Genomic DNA, 21,074 nt, shown 5'->3' with positions numbered 1-21,074 from the left:
AAAAGCACAGGGATGACACAGGGACTCACCACAGCACTGCAAGATGCCATCTCCTTCACCCGCAGCATGACCTCTTGGCTGAAGGTTGTGGGCCAGAAGACCTGTGACACAAGGCCCCGGCTGCATGCCTCTTGGGCAGTGAGTTTCCGCCCACAGAACAGCATTTCATTGGCCTGAAAGAGCGAAGGCAGGAGAGAGCTGAGGGCACAGAGCTCCTCCAATGTCCTCTAGTGAGCCCTGGACTAGCTAGGTGTGAGTGCTTCTGCTCTCTGTGGTCGGATTCACAACCTAGGGTTGGATACACCATATGAACTGCATACAAACGTCTGTCACGGCTTTTATTAAACTGTCATAAGGAACCTTTTACTGAAGCTCCATGAATCCAGCAATACTCCCCTCCCGTGGTTGAACTGGGGTGGGTATGCACTGCCTTAGATGTCCATGTTCGTGCGAATAGCCTGGCCTTGCGGAGGTTGGTCCAGGAAGGAGGGGATAACCTGACCTACATGTTAGCACTTTCCAACTGGAATGTGAGGCAAGTTTTTCCTCTTAGTAGACAATTAGTCTGTGAGGGAAGAAGGAAGGTGCAGAGATGGGGGGGGTATGGAAAATGGAGAGCAAAAACTTAACAGGAGAACCATTAAGTGTGTGTGTGTGTATGTCAATCAAAAGTATCTGCATTAGGAACCCCCAAAATCCTACCACCAAGATAGAGAAACATTATCCGGTGGTCTGGGGAACAGACAATAAATACACAGTTATGACGGATGCAGCATGCCTTCCTTGGCTGGGCTGTCTCTGCACACAGCTCTTCAAAGGAGTTTCCGTCTGGTTTGAAACAGGCAGCTGTCATATGCTGTGCTACAGGACCGTACATGTTCCCCCAAACTGAATGCTCACGGACTGGTCTCTGCAGCTTGATTCTTTGGGGGAATGGTGAAGCTTTAAGAAATGGGGCCCTTAGTCAGGCATGGTGCACACACCTTTAATCCCAGCACTTGGGAGGCAGAGGCAGGTGGATTTCTGAGTTCAAGGCCAGCCTGGTCTACAAAGTGAGTTCCAGGACAGCCAGGGCTACACAGAGAAACCCTGTCTCAAAAAAACAACCACAAAAAAAAAAAAAAAAAGAAATGAGGCCCTTGACAAGGGGTACACTTGAAGGAGACTATGGGGCACTGGTGTGTCTTCCTTTCCCTCTCCCTTACTGGGACAGAACTTGGCTGAGAACAAATGTCCCTCTACACAGTTTTAGAATCACAGCCGGGGTGGGAAGGCAGAGATGATGCCAGACAGCTTAAACATTTTTATGGCCACAAAAATGGGGAGCAGCTGGTGTGGGCTCATGTCAATGGTAAAGTGTCACTTCCCAGCTCTGTGCCACAACCGCCACCTGAGACATCCTACAGGGCTTGAGTCCAAATGGCTTCTAAGTCCCACCTGCTGGCCTGCTCCATAGAAGATATGGTGCCTAAGTCAGAACAGGACTAGAGACAGGAACTCACTGGGAAGAGAATGGCCATCTTCTGTGTCCTCACAGGAAGCTACGGAAAGTGGGGTCTGTCTGTGATTGTGATACACACCAGCCTGCACCTACACTGTGAACCTATATGATACTACACTGAGGTAGATGTGAGGCACGTGGGCTCTCCGAATACATGGGAGTCTCCCAGTCATAGCCAACCGTGTTCTTCCAGTGTACTCTTGGAAGAGAAACATGGGTCTCATCTAGAGGCCCAAGGAAGGGACTTCTTGGGCAGATGTCTAGGCTAGAGAACTGCTGACAAGGACCACTAAGAACAAATAACACAAGCTAGAGCGAAGAAAATATCAACATAAAGTTTGGTCCTGATTCCGACTCTGGGCAAGTTGTTTAAACCTCACAGGCATCTCTGCCATGCCAGAGGCATTTGACAGCCGGGGCTGTGGGCTCCCAGGTGAGCCTGGATTACTGGAGATGGTGCCGGACCAACACCTGGTGTGTGGTTCAGAGGTCATGATGGAGGGGACACTGTCTTTATTGCTGCTGGAGGGACTGATTTTGAAAGGAGCAAGGATGGACACTAATAAAGCGGAAGGGATATGGCGACTCAGCCACTCACAGTGACGGCCAAGGCAGGCTGGGACATCTCACCCCACCCCCACCCCACTTGAAAAGCTCTCTGTGCAGCCTTCTGCCCAGGGATTCCAGAGCACCTCCATGGACGGAAGCCGTCAGAGTTCACTAGTGCACTAGCGTGCAGGCTACCTTGGGGTAACCAGGGCTTACTTAAAGGTGGATTATGTAATAAGTATCTCCAAAAAAAAGTACCCTGGAGCCTGTACTGAAACTGAGACAGTTAGCAAGAGACCCACGTGACAGGGCAGGAGGGCACTGGACAGTATACTCGCAGGCTCTACAGCATTAGGGCTAGGCAGCCCTAGCAGACTCTGGGCTCTCCCATAACCTACAGCACCTGACTGTAGGGAGCCTCCTGCATTCACTAAGCAGGCCTCCTGGAAACCTGCACTGATTGTATCAACATCCCTGCCTCCTCCCTGACAGGCACGGTCCATGGCTCAGGTCAGCCGGGCCACCTAGGCTACCTTCTTCCCACCACCGTGCATGCAAAGGCGACCTCTAACACCTGCCTGGTCCAGCTGTACTGTCTGAACCCTTGGCTGTACTTCTCTGAGACTCGCTCCTCATTTGTACTTCTGCTTTAGGGCAGGCTGGGCTGAGAGCACAGGCTGTGTAGTGAACCATAAGAGATGCAAATCCCAGGACAGCGGCTCTCAGCCTGGGGGGTCAGGACCTCTTCAGGGATTGAGTGACCCTTTCAAAGGAGGTTGCATACCAGATATTTACATTATGATTCATAACACTGGCAAAATGATGAAGTGCCAACAAAGACAATTTTACGGCTGAGGGTCACCACGCCGTGAGGAACCGTATTAAAGGGTCGCGGCATACAATAAGGTTGAGAACCACTGTTCATTTCAGGTATGTGCATGTGAACATACGTGTGTCTAGAGGTTAGAGGATAACTTCAGCTGCCATTCCTTAGGCGCCATCACCTTCTTTTTTGAGATGGGGGTCTCGTCGTGCCTTAGAACTCACCAGGTAGTTTAAGGCTTGACCAGCAAACCCCAAGTCTGTCTGTCTCTCCTGTCCGGAGATTACAAGCATCTGCCACCACACTGAGTTTTGTTGTTTTTTTTTTTTAATGTGGGTTCTGGGAATTGAACTCAGGTCCTTGTGCTTATGAGGCAAGCCCTTGAGACCAACTGAGCAAACCCCTTAGCTCACTGCACGGCTTTAGATAGCTTCCTTAGTCATCAGAGTCTTGGTCCGCCACATATGTTCACTGGTAACAACCACCATCATCCTCATTGGGTTGTGTGTGGCCCCGACACACAGTGAATGCTCTCTATGTCCTGCCGGCACTACTGTGACGAGACTTGTCCTGCCACCACCATGCCAGACCTCTGATAACTGTGGCTGTTGGTTGCAGCGCTCAGCTCCCCCAAAGACACAGCTTTACCAGAGTGTAATGAGGAATAAAGGGGACTCTGTGTGCATGGCGCCTGGAGCACAGTAGGTAAACAATAAGTAGGCAGCATCAGTGTCAGCTCAGCCCAGCTACTCCATTCAACACCAACAGCTGGAAGACCTTTCAGTCTGGTTGAGATCAGCCTGGCTTCAGTCACAGTGGTTCTCGGACAACGGAGGATGCCAGAGCAGATTCGTCGTGTCTAATGGATACCTGGGCTTCACTCACAGGGCACTGCTGTGCTCCAACTCTGGGAAAGGGCCCTGCTAAGACCCAGACACATGCCTCTCAGACCAAGCAAGTTATGGAGGAAACAGGAGGCTTACCAGCGCCACACCCAGGATCTGGGGGAAGGTGTAGGAGGAACAGCCAGCAGGCGTGAGTCGGATGGTAGCATATGGTGTCTGAAACCAGGCCTTCTCACTGGCCCATACGATGTCACAGAGGGGCAGGATGGAGGCTCCCAGGCCCAATGCTGGCCCATTAATGGCTACCACGATGGGTTTCTTAAACTGGATAAAGGCCTTCACGAAGTCCCTGGAGAACAAAAGAGAAGAACTTCTTTAACTAATGGCTGGTATTTGCTGGTCTGTGGCTCCCCCCCACCCAATTCTCCCAGGAGCCACGGCACAATTCCTGGTCATCAGAAGCAGGTAGAGGCCAACTCTAGGCCACATGCCCTACTCACAGAAGCACAGAGCTGGCAGATTCTTGGGGGGCAGGGCGGAGAGAGGATGAATGGGATGGGTACACACCTGTTGGCCTAGTCCATGCCTGATGTCAGCCTAGTTCTCAGTCCTCGTTACCTCCCCCACTAAACTCAAAAACCATGACCTTAACAGTGAATTCTATGGGCATCCTAGATACTGAAAACTTGTAGACATTAAAGGAAGACAAGCAGAACATCATCGTTCTACACAAGAGCTAAAGAAGGCCCCCTTCAGAAGTACCCCTCAAGGGTAATTCCATCTCAAGGGGAAAACAAACGACCTAACATCCCAGAACAAGATGCAGCGGCTGGGGAGGAATGACTTCACTGTGCGCACGTACATGCAACATGAGTGCAGGTGCCTTTGGATGCCAGAAGAGGGCAGTAGATCCCATGGAGCCGGAGTTACAGTTGGTGGCGAGCAGCCTCACATGGGCACTAGGAACTGACCTCAGATCCTCTGGAAGAGCTGAAAGTCGTCTTTATTGCTAAGCCATCTCTCCAGCCCCTAGAGGTGACTTCTGTTGCCTTTAAAGGCTCTCTGTCTTTCCTCTAGTTGCTACCCGAGATCTATAAAAATGTTAAAACTCATCTGGGAATGGAGGGAAGTTACAAGACGTCTAGTGAAGCCAGCATTCAGTGTTCTTGGAAGGAAGACTGGGAGCTACGAGAACCACTTTAGTCTGCCTTAGTTTACCTCTCTGAGCTTCTCTTGCCACTCCCGACCCTGCCTGCTGTTCATGTCCACAGGCCACCATCACAACTTGCAGTTACTCTACTGATAGTCTGGTTGCCTTTTTATTAATCCTCTACCCTTTTAGCCTCAAGGGACGTTCACAGATCTTCCTGTGGCACTGCCTGGCTTCTGTCAACATTGACATTAGCACCCTACAAATAGCCCTTGAAGAAATACGCGGTCTCCTAGAAGGGATACAAAGAACTGTCTCTGTTCCCCCTTCTTCCTGACCTCCTAATAGTCCACATTTCTCAGGCTTCTTTTTAACTGGCTATGTCCAAGTTACCAAGGTCTGGCCATGAGTATAGAGCATGTATACCCTTGCCAAGTGAACACAGCTCCCCCCACCCCCGCCGCCATGCAAATCTCCAAGCCCCGCCATCTAACTGAAGGACACCACTGGGACACAAGACGGAAGGGTTTAGATTCTTATACCACTGTTCAGAGGACGGCCATGAGTGGATGGTAATTTATTTACTTTTCCAGACACAAGAAGAAAATTTTCTGGTCTCGCTGAATCATTAGGAATTTATTTATTCTATCAGAATGCTTAACTAATATACACAAGGAGCTGAGTCAATACATTCTGTTGATAATGCCTCTCCTAACACTGATCAAAACCAGGCCATTAGATATTGGGAGTTTATTTGTTATAGCAGCTAATGCTTAACTAATATAGACATAGAACTGAGTCAATACCATCTGTTGACAATGTTTCCCCTGCTAGTATTTATCAAAAGGGGCAAGTACAACAGCAATAAGCTGGAGTCAGCTTCTCCTGTAGGAAAGACTGTTTTATACTCTGCTAAGGTGGGGGGACCGTAAGATCTCTCTATATAAGCCATTAGGAGGTACTCAGCTTTGACCTCATTTTGCATGTCACATTGACCATGATGATAGATTCACTGTAGTCACAGCCCTGCTTCAAAGAGAGAATTCCAATACCATCACCCTCTGACGACTGGTTTTGCAGTGGCCATCTCCTGGATTCTCCCTTCCCTCTGTGGCTGGGTTTTAGGTTAGATCACTGGCTTATTTTTACCGCTGCAGTTTGAGCCTATTAAGAATATGGAACTCTCATGGATAGTCCAGGGAAGCCAAGAGCTAGGTGGATTTCATCAGACATCCCATTTCTAAGAACCTCTGTACAAATCTAAAATCCAGGATCTAAAATCTAGGATCTGAGACACAGCAAGACCTCCTAGACTCCTGAAACCACCCCTTCCTCTCAGTTGACACTCCCTCTGAGGATACCAAGGGCATCGGCACAGCCCTTCCTGACACACTGACCCAGATTCGTCAGACGCTCTCAGCTTACAGAAAGTCCACAACTATGAAACCGGCCTCCATGCTGTGGGCCTCAGGCAGATATTGCTGATGTCCTCATGACTCCCATGGGACCATTCAGTAACCTACTGCACACCCCATCCCTTCCAGAGGCTTCCATGTCAGGACCCAGAGACTTTTGTTCTGTGCATGGGTACTTGGGACCCTGAAGAGGTAATAGGTTTGAAGCCCATACAGCCCTGGCCTTCTAGCACCAGCTGCTCCAGTTTCACCGTTCTGATGTAAATGTGATGTGTGGAAGTCCCCCCCCCCCCCCATCCTTTTTCTCTTACCTCAGGTGTGAGATCTCTATCACAAGGCCCCTGAGGATGCACAAGCCAAACAGCCAACAGGATATTGCATTACAGACCTGAGGCTCAGATATCTGATCCTGCTTCAGTGGCAGGGCTGGGCTGGGCTCAGAGGACTGCTCTGTATTTCCCCCAGCATCCAGGACCGTGAGACTGACTCTGGTCTTTTGCAGATAGCTCCCTCTGCTCAGCCCAAGCCCCGTGCCTGTAGCCTGACCAGGCAGATGGGACGCTTGAAAAGTGGTGTGGAACATCAAAAGGAGTCTGACAGTTAAAGTCAAATCTCAGCTCTGTCCCTCACTAACAGCCAGATCTTAGACAAGCTGCCTGGCCTCTAGAGATTCGTTTTTCTCCCTCTATACAATAGGAAGGCCAATGCTGGGTACTCAGGTTGATAAATGAGAATTCAACAAGAGTAGCAAGTGCCCAGCATATGAGGAATAATGGGTCAGGCTTCTATGACCAGGCCTCTGTTTCTGTAGGCAGCTCTCATCTGATTCATGGTAGTCTGTGGTCCATTCTTCTATCCCAGAGAAAATTCAAGCAAAATGCTACCACCGGGGACGTCTCTGTGTCATCTGAAGCAATTTTTTTTTTTTTTTTTTTTTTGGTTTTTTGAGACAGGGTTTCTCTGTATAGCCCTGGCTGTCCTGGAACTCACTTTGTAGACCAGGCAGGCCTCGAACTCAGAAATCCACCCGCCTCTGCCTCCCGAGTGCTGGGATTACAGGCGTGCGCCACCACGCCCGGCTGGCCTGAAGCAATTGTTATTTCCCTTGTGACCCTGGCACTCATTTCCTTTAGCCAGAGTCAGGACAGCTAGAGCTATGCCAGGCTGTCCAGGGTCTATGAGCACCAGGCCACACATGGCAACTGCCATCTGAAGCCTCAGAAAGATCTCTAAAAGCCTACTCCACAGTTGTGGCTGGCAGAACGGCAGTCCCACACTTAAAGGTAATAACTCGAGTTTGTGGTGTATGTGTGCATGCCCGTGTATGCTCTAGTGAAGGATGGGATGAGCCCAGAAGGTTGGGGGCATTCTGAGTGCTAAAGCCTTCCTTGAGAACTTAAGGCTTCTAAGACAGTGACTACAAACTGTGGCTCAAAACAACATTAAGTTTATTCTGTAGTGCACTTGGAGACAAGAAGTCCATAGTCCAGGTCCTGGTCTACTCTGAGTATTGAGGCAGGAGCTTTCCAGAGCTCCCCCTTACCTGCTGATGGTGCCAGCCTTCTTGGGTGCTCCATGGCTGGCAGCTGCTTTACTTGAGTCTCTGTCACATCCCCTTTCCTATTTCACATGTCACGCCTTTTCCTGTGTCACTCCCAGCCACATACCATCACCTCCCACTTAGAGGCTACTCCAGCCTCGGATTCTCAGGTCCATTCTCCATTCCATTAAGAATTAAGTCAGCTTCGTGGATCGAATAGAAGTGTTTCCTATCTCTCTGGGGACAAGAGGTCCAAGTGCTAGTTAGCTCTTCCGGCATGAAGGAGAACCCTGGGCTGGATCTTAAATGTTTGCCTGGGCTGGCGATACCACAAGCACCTGCAGTGGGATCAGTAACCAGGTGCAGACTGTGGGCTGGGCTTTCTAGGGTCACGGTGGGTTCTTCGGTCCCTGGGGTATGCTCTGGTAGCCCCGTCGATAAAGACGGAATCAGTCTAGTGCCTTTGCTGCTCCTTCAACTCATGCAAAGCCAGCACAGAGAAGATTCAGCGGACTCAAACAAAGCAGAAACTGCCGGGGTTCACAAGCAGGAGCTGGCTGCGCCCTGAAAACAGGAAGTGACGTCAACACCCCCCTCTCCCCGCAGGAAGGGGTCCAGGCTTCTTAGTTCTCTCCTGAGGAGGAGGATGCTGCATGGGGAAACACGCAGGCATTCCTGAGCAACACTTCACGCAAAGTCCAGCCTGGAATTCACACAAAGGAACATCCTCGCGCTATCCACCGCATCCTCTTGATTCCCTGAGTGACCGCACGGGAGTCAGCCTCTGCTGGGAACCATCCACAGGACTGCGAGACCCTGAGCAGTCGGCAGCCTGAGGCTCCGAGACCCCACGTGGAGTAAGCATCCCTGGTCTTGAGACCACGGGCTGTGACTCAGCTGTGTCTCCTCTCTGTTCCCTTGAAGAAGGCACAACGGCAAGTAAGTCTCTCCCAGAGAGAGGCTCATGAGTGGCCATTCTCAAGCAGCTAAATGACCTGGCTGGAGAGTTAATGCATGCATGCATGCATTCATTCATTTGCTTTTGTTATGAATAAGTGGGAGGGGCTAGGGAAACAGCTCAGTGGGTTTAAAAAAAAAAGTGCTAGCTTTACAAGCATGGGGACCTGTGTTTGATCCTCACAACCCATGTGTTTAAAAAAAAAAAAAAGGCAGAGCTTTTTTGGCGGATGCTTGCTTGTAATCCCAGAGCTGGGGAGGTGGTGACAGGTGGGGCTGGGACTCACTGGCCAGTCAGCTTAGCCTGCTGGGCAAGTACCAGGCCAGTGAGAGACAGCGGCAGCGCCTGAGAAAGAACATCTGAGGTTGACCTCTGACCACGGTGCATGCACACATGTACCCACACATATACACCTGCACATACCTACACACATGAAAATGAAACAACAAATAGACAAATACATTATCCTGTGTTTAAGACCCCACACATTTGACTCACAGACTTTGAAAGGGGCACTCTCCACTGTCTCGCCCTGTCTACCAATGCCATAGATGTATAGTAACTTCACCCTCTCCCTAGTAATTGAGTCACATCAGGTCCAGGACACAGAAATGGCTACATGATCAAAGACCATATTACCATGCAGAAGGTGGAATCAGAAAGTATCACAGGCATTGCCAATGCAGGCCTTAATGGGAAATATAGGTATGTCTTTTTTTTACAAACAAAACAAAACAAAAAGGGGAGGTGGGCATGAAATGCAGCCTATGAAGAGCAAAGCCTGCCATCGGGGCCACAGACAAATGCTGGCCAGCTCGTGTCCACGGTTCAGAGATGGAAATGGAGCTGAACGGTAGAACATTTATTTGTCCAGCCATGTACAAGACCCTGGGTTTCATCCCTGACATCACAAAGAGTCAAACTTCAGATAAATCAACAGTAATTTTAAAATGTAAGTATGTCCTGGTGTCCTAAATGGTGCCGAGGATATACTCACACTAAAAATAAAATCGCACATTGTTTGAAGTACGTTTACAGCTGGGCAGCCTGTACTTTTACTGCTAAATTTGGTCACCGTTGGCAGGCTCCCCAAAGCGTTCATTCAGAGAGAGGCCGGACTCACCTGATAGCTTCCGCGATCCGAGTGCTCTCCTTTCTCCGGTCGCTGGACAGCCGGCCGATCAGGTAGGAATAGTCTAGTCCACTGCAGAACACACTGCCCACGGCACTGAGCAGCAGTAGCTTGCTGTCATCTGTGGCCGCGTTGCACAGGGCTCGCCGGACTTCCTTCATGATCTGCAGGCAGAGGTGAGTTCGCAGAGCTTTGAATGTCTGAGAGACTTCCCCTGAATGGAAGCACACGTCCATCCCCGGGGAAAGAAACTTTACTGAACCAAAGCCTTCCCGCACCACCCTCAGTGTAAGCAGAAGGATCAATGTGGAAGTCCTGGGGTTACTGGTCCAGACCTGGGAGCCTGGTGTGAACTTGATCTGTCTCTATGAACTTCTGTTAACCAACTTTAGGTTATTTGCTGGTTGAACCCCTTAAAAAGCATGGGAAAGTGGTCCTCTGCACGGCTTTGGTGAGCTATATAAGCCTCTAGTTGTCTCAGTTAAAATTTTCTCTTGTTTTATCTCCCTAGACCCTTGCAGGGGTCATAGGTGGCCCATGGTAAGCATGCTTTAGCATGTAGACATGACCAAGTTCACAGTCTGCTGTGTATTATCCACAAGATTCAGGATCTGCCGGACTAGAATTCTCTCCAGGTGAGCAATAAATGACAGGCCACCTGAAAGCTCTCATTCCTCAGGGGAATAGTGAAGTTCAGATTGTGAATATCTTTCTCTCCTCGTCATGCTACCACAGGGGAATTTCAATTGTTTGCCCCAGCTAGACCATGGTTTGAACAATAATCAGAAAGCTATCTTCTTAGTCCCTGCTGTATTCTTAAGACTGTCACAGTGCCTCAGTGATAGACATTCAAAAGTGGCCCACAGCAACTCAGTGACTCTCTCAGCTTCTGGCTGTAACCTCACACTTAGAAGCGTCAGCTGAAGGTGGAGCTGCCTGTCAAAGCATCTTGGCTCTGGATAACCGAACCTCCTGTTTGGCTGTGGAGCAGTGAGGCAGTGTGAAGAAGAGAGCAGAGCCACCTCTCCCAGGCTACCAAAGTCATCACAGAAGCAGCAGCTGGTGCCCTGCCTCTCACATGCCCCACACGCCGGGAAGGCAGGACTTCAAAGGCTGGCACAGGATGAACCCACACCTGTGGCCCTCCACACTCTGGCTCACTTCAATCATAGCCCCATCTGGAGCACTGTCCATGCCACCTACATAACATCTCCTAAGAGCCTGGGCATTTAGGATGACCTGCAGCGGTGTGGCCAGGATGCAAAATGCAGGCTTCCTAGACAGGAAACTTACATTGGAATCGAATACTAACTGGTATGGCCCTTCCTTCCTCTGCATCACAGAACAAGCTGCCTGAACTTTTTCTGTAGGTAAAATCTCCCACAAGAACTTAAAACCCCAACACAAAGTTGTAATACCACAGGGTTGAGAGACAGTCAAGTTTAAAAAAAAAAGAAGAAAGGGCTATGGAGATAGCTATCTCTACTGTAGTCAAGAGCACATGCTGCTCTTGCAAAGGTCTCAAGTTGGGTTCTTGGCAGCTGTGTTGGGAGGCTCAAAGCTGCTAACCCCAGGTCTAGGAGCAGGGCGTCTGAGGAGACTGCAGTTGTGCACAAAAGCATACCCAGATGTGTGTGTGTTTGTGTGTGTATGTGTGTATGTGAAATAAAAAGTAAAGTCCTTTAAGACTTAATTAATTGACTGATGTGGGAATTGGATATGAGCTAGAGATATCCCTGAGGCCTTTCATAAAAATGAATACAGAAGTGCTTTCGAGAGAAACCGAAACTCAAGCCACAGGAGAACTGCACAGGGACAGAATCCCCAGTGGGCATGGGCTCACAGGGAAATGACAACGCATTTGAGAAATATGAACTGGCACACAAATGGGAAGGACATGACGACTTTAAGTTAATATTGGTCTAAAAGTCTATAACATTTTAAAATACATTGAAAATGGCCAAACCAGGGGAAGGGGGTAGGCAGACAATGGTGACTAACAGAGAATGAAACAAAAAGATTTGAGGGAAGAGAGCGAATCCCATGGGCAGCAAAGTCAGGAATCTCTGGCTAGATTAACATCAGAATAAACCGAGATAGAGGGAAAATAAGCAAACTGGAAAATCTGAAGCAGTCTCCCTGAGCCCAGAATGGAGAAACAGACAGAAAACACAAGTGAGAGAGGGGTAGCAGTAAGTGTAAATCATGGAGTTGAAAGTGGATGCTGCAGGAGCTGCCTTCAGCTGTCAGAGAGAACATGCAGCGCCATGGCTAAGAACAGATAGATGTTGGTGGACTGCATCCCAACCTGGAGGCCATACGGGAGAACACACTGCCTGCATTTTCCCTAGCTCCTGCCTCCACTCTTCATCTTCCAAACCAGCGAAGACCAGAGAGTCTACTCACTGTTCACTCCGCCTCTCTCTGACACTGATTTTCTGTCTTCCTCTCTGCCCTAAGGACCCCGGGGTGACACCGAGACCACAGAGACCTTCCCTTCCAAAACCGATCTCATCACCTTCAAGTTAGCTGATGAGCAACCTCCAGTCCTTCAGAAACCGTAGTGCCTGAGCATGGGACTTAATATCGTCTTAGCTTCCAGAATTAGGACAGGAACGTCCTGCTGGGAAAGGGTCTATGCATGTTTGATACTGATCTGAATTCTGAACTGCACAGAAAGCCCAGATAAAGCAAAGATAAAACTTCAAATATCTGGAGGCAAAGAAAGCTTATCTTGAAGGTAGACCTTTGACCAGAGGATGGCTCTAAAGACAACGAGCAAGCATGGGAGGAAGGCGGTGCTCGATGTACTGAGAAAAATATGTATGGAACAAATTCTTCCCAAATCTAACTGACTATTCAGAAGCAAGGGCAAATATTGGATGTTTTTAGTATGAGATGTTTCTCACACCTAAGACTCTAGAAAAAAGATACTTACAAAGGCGTGGACTTCAGGCAGAAGAAAAATGCATTCGGAAAGAAAGCCATATAGGCAAATCTAGAAGAAGTCCAGTCTGAGAGGCAAGTGCACAGCAGAGAAAATGAAGGGGGTGGGCTTTGAGGAAAATCTAAATGGCCTGATCTGACAAAAGGGCTGTGTCCTGTTCCTATGTGTCCCCGTTACCTTTAGATGTCAACTTGACCCAGCACAAAGACACGTGACAAGAGAACCCTCAATTGAAGAACTGTCTAAATTAGCTGTAAGCATGTCTGGTAGGGGAATTAGAGTGGCGTGGGAGGGCACAGCCCACTCTGAGCGGCACCATTCCTAAGGTGAGTGGCCCTGGGTTGTATAAGAAAGCTAGCTGAACATGAAGCAGAGAGAAAGCCAGAGAGCCACATTCCTCGAGGGTTTCAGATTTCCAGGCTCCTGCCACAGGAACTTCCAGCCCTGATTTCTTTTTGTGACTGACCTGGAAGTGTAAGATGAAATACACCCTCTTCTCTCATTAAATTGCTTGTGGCTCAATTAGTTTGTCAGAGCAACAGAAAGGGCACCTCAAACACTGTGGATTCTGGTGGGTATGCTGGCTGCAGCCATGGGCACTGAAGGAATCTGAAGATGGAGGCTGGCACTTGGCCCCTCTCCTCAAAGGGAAGTGGGCAAGCTTTTAATTGTGGAGCCTTGTTTGCTGGCTCATTTCAGAGGGGCTTGTTCCCACTCCTGTGCCATATTCCTGACAAGAAAAATACTACAGCACACATTCTGATCTCAGAACTGAGTCAATGCATCTAGTCATGAATGGATTTTTCACTTGTATGATCAATCCACCCAATGACACATGTACAGCTAGGAGAAGAGATCCAACTGTCATCAGGAAAGAGTCCCTTCTAGCTGATTCACTAGCAAGCAAGGTGGGCCTTGAGCCCACTTTGGTGACACTGAACACCCTTGGCTTATCCTAGTCACAGAGAGAGCCCATAGGCCACCCTTAGGTACCAGACATTCCTGCTCGTGCTGTCTCTAATCTTACAAAGAAGATGAAGTACCATTTCTGTAAACAGGAGGTATAACCAGGCAGAGTAATTTCCCCTGGTAACAGTGGGACCTGGATTGGAATCTAGGTTGCTAGACTCCCAAATCTACATTCCTCCTTCAACCCTACCTCTTAGATTCTGTGGGGGTCTTCCTTTAGGACTGCTCTACCCAAAGTGCCTGCCGTCTTGCGGAAATCATCAGACCCATAACTCATTCTTGTAACTGACTGATGCAGATCGGGGATGCAGGCCATCATAAACCAAGCCCTCAGCTCGGTAGGCAGTACCCTGGATACCACAGATCGGTGAAGCACAGTCTGTCTCCTGGGATGAGTGGGCACCCATTACCACACAAAGACACAGAGTAAACTGAGAAGTATCGCCTTGATTCGGTTTATGGAAGGAAAATGATGTGCCTTTTTAAAAAAGCTTTTTAAAGGTAGCAAGGTGGAAAAAAATGAAAGAAGAATGGGTCTCGTGTGCATATGTCACAGTGAGCCTAAAGTAACTCGGGTTCCAGGTGTATGTGTGCATGAGGAGCCGCCTACCAGGGAGCCCACACTCCAGATCTTACAGAGAAGCCTTGGGTACTTCTGCCAAAGGAGATGAAGACCCCACCCCCCCAACTCAATGCATAGAGGAGGGGTATTGCTGGAATTTCCAACCCCAAGAACTCATATAAAAAAAACACACAATCTAATTATTATAATTACAAGCTATATGTCTAGATTGGGCAGACCTAATGCTATAATAACTAAAACCCCAGATATAAGACCTCTTGCTACTTGCAGTTTCTCCTGGCCACATGGTTCTGATCCATTGTGGCTTGCTCCTCCCTCTTCTTCAGTACTCTTCTGTCTCTCTACCTGTCCCCACTCTCAAACCTCCAGTCCCACCTTCCCCCCCCCCCCCACTGCCCGATCACAGGCTCTAGCCTTTATTGATCATTAAAATGGAGAGAAGGTTCACATGAGATCAACTGCGTTATGTTGCCCCTCTTTGGGGGCAACCCCCCTTGAGGAAGCAGAATTAACGTCAGAATAAAAACAGCATCAGGACAGCCCACAGCAGAGGGGTACTAGTAACCACGAGCCTGTAAGCCCCAAAGACACCTGTCAGCTCTTCCCTCACAATCTGTCAGTCATTCTGGGCCTTCACACCCGCAATTCCATAAAAGCCATTATTTATGTAAATCACATAAGACAGGTGGTCACAAGTTCAAGGATATGGTATCCTGCCCCCCCCCACACACACACATACCACCACCACTTCATGGTTATTCCTGAGGGTGCCAGATGTACCAGGGATACCATCCCATCCAATCAATGCCAGCCTGAATGAACAGGCCCTCTAGAGCGATGGATTTCAACCTGAGGGTCATGATAGAGGGGGGTGTCAAATGACCCTTTCACAGGGGTCCCCTAAGACTATAGGAAAAACAGATATTTACATCACAGTTCATAACTGTGACAAAATGGCAGTTATAAAGTAGCAATGAAAATAATTTTATGGTTGGGGGTCAACACAACATGAACTGTATTAAAGGGTTGTAAGATTAGGAAGGTTACAAATGCTGCTCTAGAGTGTGCCCACACCCAGGCATGTTGCTAACTCCCCATGCTTCTGTTGATATTATGGACAAGCAAGCACAGGACAAGACAAGGGCAGGAGGAAGAGGAGGCCTGAAATCAACTATCTCCCCCAAAGCTCTTTACCTCAGGAGTCAGTGCATTGTTATCCGAAGTCTGGCTGGACAGAAGAATGTGTGTGAATCCCTCTTCCTTCCTCACCACGATGTCACGAAACCGACAGTTGCTTTCATTCTGGCGGACGCTGTACCTGAGCCTTTTGTCAAAGACATAGTCCTTCTCCGTCTCCAGCTTCCTCTTCACAGGGCTGTGCAGGTTCAGGCCTCCATTGGTCAGAGCAGAGCCTTTGGGAATCAGATAACCTAAGTGAGAAACTGGCCTGCGCTATACTACCATGTAAGTCAACTAGAGAGAGCCTGGATTTCCAGCGGAAAATCCCAGAATGCCCAGGGGCCCCCATGCTCTGCTCCGGGAGGATCACAAGTCCAGGACATAAGTGACCCATTTTCAAATTTAGAAAATAATCTGGGGGACATTTTAGCCTATGACTCATTGTGGGGACCTGATAGTATTATGGACCATACCTGTCAGTGAGCATTCTGCCAATGCCAGGATTCTTAACCATGAAGAACTAACTGACCCCTGGGGAGCAGTCTTGTCCATGGGTGGACACAGGTGACTGACAAAGAATCCTCATTAAAAGCAGTACTAACATGTGCTGGGCACAATACACCAACAATATCCCATTCAACATGAAAGCTCGAAATGGTGCTTTGAGTGTCCAATGCTTAACTTCTGATGGGAAGGATCCAAAGGCAGGGTCCTCCTGTTTCCACCTCTCCTCTCCCAAATGATTCATTTCTCTTAATCTTATATATTAGTATTCATAAATGACCAGAGAATAATTTCTCTAAAAAGACATGGGTTTTGTTTGTTTTCTATTGCTTTTATTAAACCCCATGACCAAAGCAACTTGGGGAGAAAAGGGTTTATATCAGTTTACAGATCTAGTCACACTTCATCAATGAGGATACACAGGTCTTTAACAAGGGTCAGGCGGGGCGGCACGTGCCTTTAATCCCAGCACTTGGGAGGCATAGATCGGCAGATCTCTGTGAGTTCAAGACCAGCCTGAAGCACATCATGAGTTCCAGGCCAGTCAGTACAGAGAGTGAGACCCTGTCTGTGTCAATAAACAAATAAAGGCTTTGATGAAATACTAGCTAGTCAGTTCTAACAGTACTGATGCCCCCGGACAGAGGCGTGGAGCTCGTTCAATATTTAAACATTGGTTGGATGTAGTCAGACACGCAGGGAGTCTAAAGACGGAAATTCAGATCCATCAACACATAAAAGGCATCTGACAAAGCCCACAGGGGAGCTGCATATTCCCTTTGATGTGGGACCACTGACATGTGGGCATCTACCACTTACATCGCCCTAACTGGGAAAAACTGCATGTCTTCCTTTTAACGCCCAAAGTCAGTAAAGGACCATCTTTTTCCTATTCGACTTGATCCTAGAAGACCTAAGAAAAGGTGATAAAAATTATAGACACTGAGAGGGAAGAGAGATAAAGAAGAAAGGACTATTTACTGACGGCAAGGTTATTTATATAGAAAGCACCAGTGAACAAACAAACAAACTGAAGGCCAAAGAAATCAATCATTTCAGGAATCAGCGAGCAGATTCATCAAGGTTGCAAGGCAGAGGATAATACACCTGTCTGTTACCATCCAATGTACCAGTAATGAACAAATGGAATTTGATATTTAAAAAACAGTGGCACCCAAATACGAAATGGGCTCTGTATACAGAAAACTGTAAAACTCTGATGAAGACACCTAAGTAGTTCTAATTAAATGGAGAGGTATCACGGCTTCAATGAGAAGGATCCTCCACAGGCTTGTGTGTTTACACACCTGGTCCCCAGATGGTGGCGCTGTTTGGGTAGGTGGAACCTTTAGGAGATGGGGGCCTTGAAGTACACCACAAAAGGTGGGCTTTGACAGTTTATAATCTTACAGCATTTTGAGTAGGCTATCTCAGCCTCCTGTCACAATGAAATGTGATCAGGCAGCTGTCTGCTCCTGTGCCTTCTTCTTTACCAATTCCTCTCTCTGGAACCTGAGGCCAAAATAAACTCTCTTTTTGATAAGTTGGTCTGGGTCATGGAATTTTTATCACGGGGATAAAAAGTAACTAATACAAGAAGAACACCGGGCTCATGAGACAGACCCCTGGACATTCGTAAGGTGTCGACTCTTATGAACTGATCCCTGAGTTCAAGGTACTCCCAGGCAAAACCCCAGTAAGCCATTTTGTATATAGTGTCAAACTCTTCTAAACTTTCTTTGGGAGGGGTAAAGAATGCAGAACAGCCAAAACCAAACAAGGCTTCCAGATAAGGAGAGAGGTGGCACTTGCCACACCATAGTGCCGCAGTGACCCAGTATAGAAATTTAAACCAATGGGTCATAACAGAGAACACATAAATGCGCACAAACAAATGCGCACAGATACAGTATTGGGATAGTTCAGCAGGGACTAGGACAGCCTTTCCTAGCATGAGCTACTGAAACCAACAGGTATCTATTTGTAGAAAAGGAAAAAAAAAAACTTGATATACAGTGATAGTTACCTGTGAAGAGGGAATCTCAATGGAAGAATTGCCCAGAACAGATTGGCCTGTGGCCAAGTCTAAATGACATTTCCCTGATTGATAATTGATGTAGGATTCCCAGTTCTCTGTGGACGGTGCCACCCTGGCTATTTAGGAAAGCTAAGTAAGTAAGCCAGTCAGTGGTGATCCTCCAGGGTCTCTGCTTCACTTTTCCGCTGTGACGTCCCTCACGGCTGGTCTGCAATCTCTAGGATGAAATATAAACCTCCCTTTCTCTAAGTTCCTTCTGATCGTGGTGTTCATAACAGAAAGAAAAATAATCTAGGACCCTTTACACACACACACACACAAACACACCACATAGACAAGCAAAAGTCACACATACACCATACACACATACCATACACCCCCATCACACACATACCCACACAGACAGGCATACACTCTACACATACCACATACACACACACACAAACATACCCCACACATACACCATACACACACCATACAGACACACATACCACATACACCCCCACCACACACAACATACACACACACACAACATACACACAAATATACACGCACAGGCACTACACACACTATACATACCCATCATATACACACACATCACACACAACATATACACATACACATAAACACACACACATGCACACAATTTATCTCAGAATGGATGACAGACCTAAATGCAAAATGGGCAAATGTCTAAAAGCTCTAGGGACCCTGAGCTTGATAATAAATTTCTATATTCAGCATCAGGAAATCAAATTCCGTGATATAGAAAAAAATGGGCAAACCGAACATTATAAAAATTAGAAACACTCTTCCCCAGAGAGCACCATTGAGAGACTTGAGACACACTCTGCATGAAAACAGCTTGCCAAATATATATATATATATATATATATATATATATATATATATGAATGAGAGATTCTGTATCCAAAATACACGGAACAACAGTAAGAAAACAAACAACCTCATTTAAGAGTGGGCAGGGGAAGCCGGGCATGGTGGCGCACGCCTCTTAATCCCAGCAGGCGGATTTCTGAGTTCGAGGCCAGCCTGGTCTACAGAGTGAGTTCCAGGACAGCCAGGGCTACACAGAGAAACCCTGTCTCGGAAAAAAAAAAAAAAAAAAGAGTGGGCAGGGGATCTAAAGAGCCAAACCATCCTCTGTCACCCAGGGAGGGAAATCCAGGAGACCCCAGGACACACACAGGGTGGATCCATTACTGTACAGAAAAGCAGGGAGACAGAGAGACTGGTGAGGGCAGAAAGCGCACAGCCCAATGTGCTCCCTGCTGCACAGCACTGTGGTGGGCGTTTCAGGCTTGTCTTTTCTTTCTCCTCTAAACAGATCTCTTCAGTTTTTCTTAAACATCTTTTCTTTTTCCTTGAGAATGTCCTATGTATCTGCAATGAAATACAGTCACATCTATTCCCTGTCTTATCCCTGTCTCCCCCTACACCCTGCAACATTCTCCCGACTTCTCTACCTTTTAAATTTTACTTTGTTTTGATAGACCCCACCCTCATTCCCTTCCCTCCAAATACTCACCTATGTTCCAGTTTCAGAACAGTGCCACTATATTACCTTTTTCCTACCTGCCTTCTGTCCTTTCGTCCCTCTGTCCTTCCTCCCTCCCTTCCATGTGACTATGTTTTTGTTTGGTTTGTTTTTCACATGTCTCTCTGTATAGCCCTGGTTGTCCTGGAACTCGCTCTGTAGACCAGGCTGCCCCTTGACCTCACAAAGATCTGCCTGCCTCTGCCTCCCAGGTGCTGGGATTAAAGGTGTGCACCACCGATGCCTGTCTTCCATGTGGTTTTTAAATCCCAGTGGATCTCCTCACTACTGACGGGATAGACATGGGTGTGGGACCACCCACTAGACCATGGGAAACCTAGCAACGGCTGCACCCTCAAAAGAGAAGGAAGTTCCAATGATCTGCAGACATCCCATCTCTGTAGCCTTTGTGTGGTCCCCCGAGTGATCCTTAAAAATGGCAGACTCTAGTCACTACCCTGAGAATGACCTTACCAGGGAATACAACGAAGGAAATGTGATCTTAACGCTAGTCCCAATTATAGGGGAGCCTGCCACAGAACACCTACTGGATTCAAACACTTCAACAGGATGCAATAGACACGTAGTTCACATTCTGCCGCCTGTGAGCTAATCAAATCTTCTCGAAAACCCATTCATAAGGTGCCAACTCTTCCCTGCCGGCTAGCCTGCCTCATGTTAAAAAAGGTGTCTGGAGTACTCTGTGGGGCTGGTGTCAACAATTTAACTTGAGTGTGGACGGCAAGAAAACAGGGGTGTATGAGGGACTCCAAAGACATGTGTAACCCTTGGTAAATATATGCCATTCAGAGCGCATCACATGAGGTCAGGCTGCAGCCTGCAGCTGGGTTCCAGGAGACCAAAGGAAGTGAGCAAGGAACCAAGGCCTTGAGAAAGCGGCAACAGGTGTACGAGAGAGAAGACTAACACTGAAGTTGTAACTTCAGTGCAGGCATCTGTGGTTGCCGGTTGGGGAAGAATTACCACAAGAGCCCTTCAGCCCGGGGCTGTAAATTGCTGTCCTCTTCCTGTTTCTGGGGAGGACTTTTTGTTACAAACTTCTACGGTAAGTTGGTGGGTGATCCAGGGCAGATGGACTTCTGCAGACAAGACAGGCTTGAAGTTTCACAGGGACCAGACCTGGGTCCTAGTTTTCCCCAGACAATGACTTCATTCTGTCTGTTACCATCCTGGGTTTTCCCATCATGTCCCAGAATAGAAGATAATATGCTATGTCCTGAATGCATTCAAATAAGGAATAATAAGATCATGCAAGAACTGTCATGGGAGAGACACTGCAGAAGACCCTAATACTCTACCCACAACAATGTCAAGGTTCCGTCCTGCTCTGAAGACAAATTGAGAAGAGGCAAAGGAGAAACT

At 47.8% G+C, this 21,074-nt stretch overlaps 1 protein-coding gene across 1 annotated transcript in view; it reads right to left on the bottom strand.

The window, feature by feature from the left end:
- Window positions 1-21,074, bottom strand: part of Cdyl2 (chromodomain Y like 2) — a 170,343-nt gene that overhangs the window by 10,572 nt on the left and 138,697 nt on the right. Inside the window, exons 3-6 of the mRNA XM_021170904.3 lie at window positions 15,607-15,824; window positions 9,905-10,077; window positions 3,857-4,067; window positions 30-173 (exon numbers count right to left, since the gene is read on the bottom strand). Coding sequence (XP_021026563.1) covers window positions 30-173; window positions 3,857-4,067; window positions 9,905-10,077; window positions 15,607-15,824 — 746 coding nt within the window. The remainder of the gene's footprint in view (window positions 1-29; window positions 174-3,856; window positions 4,068-9,904; window positions 10,078-15,606; window positions 15,825-21,074) is intronic.

Source organism: Mus caroli, unplaced genomic scaffold (assembly GCF_978045245.1).
Source record: "Mus caroli unplaced genomic scaffold, Mus_caroli_1 scaffold_10, whole genome shotgun sequence".
NCBI lineage: Eukaryota > Metazoa > Chordata > Mammalia > Rodentia > Muridae > Mus > Mus caroli.
This window is presented reverse-complemented; position numbering and strand designations above follow the sequence as displayed.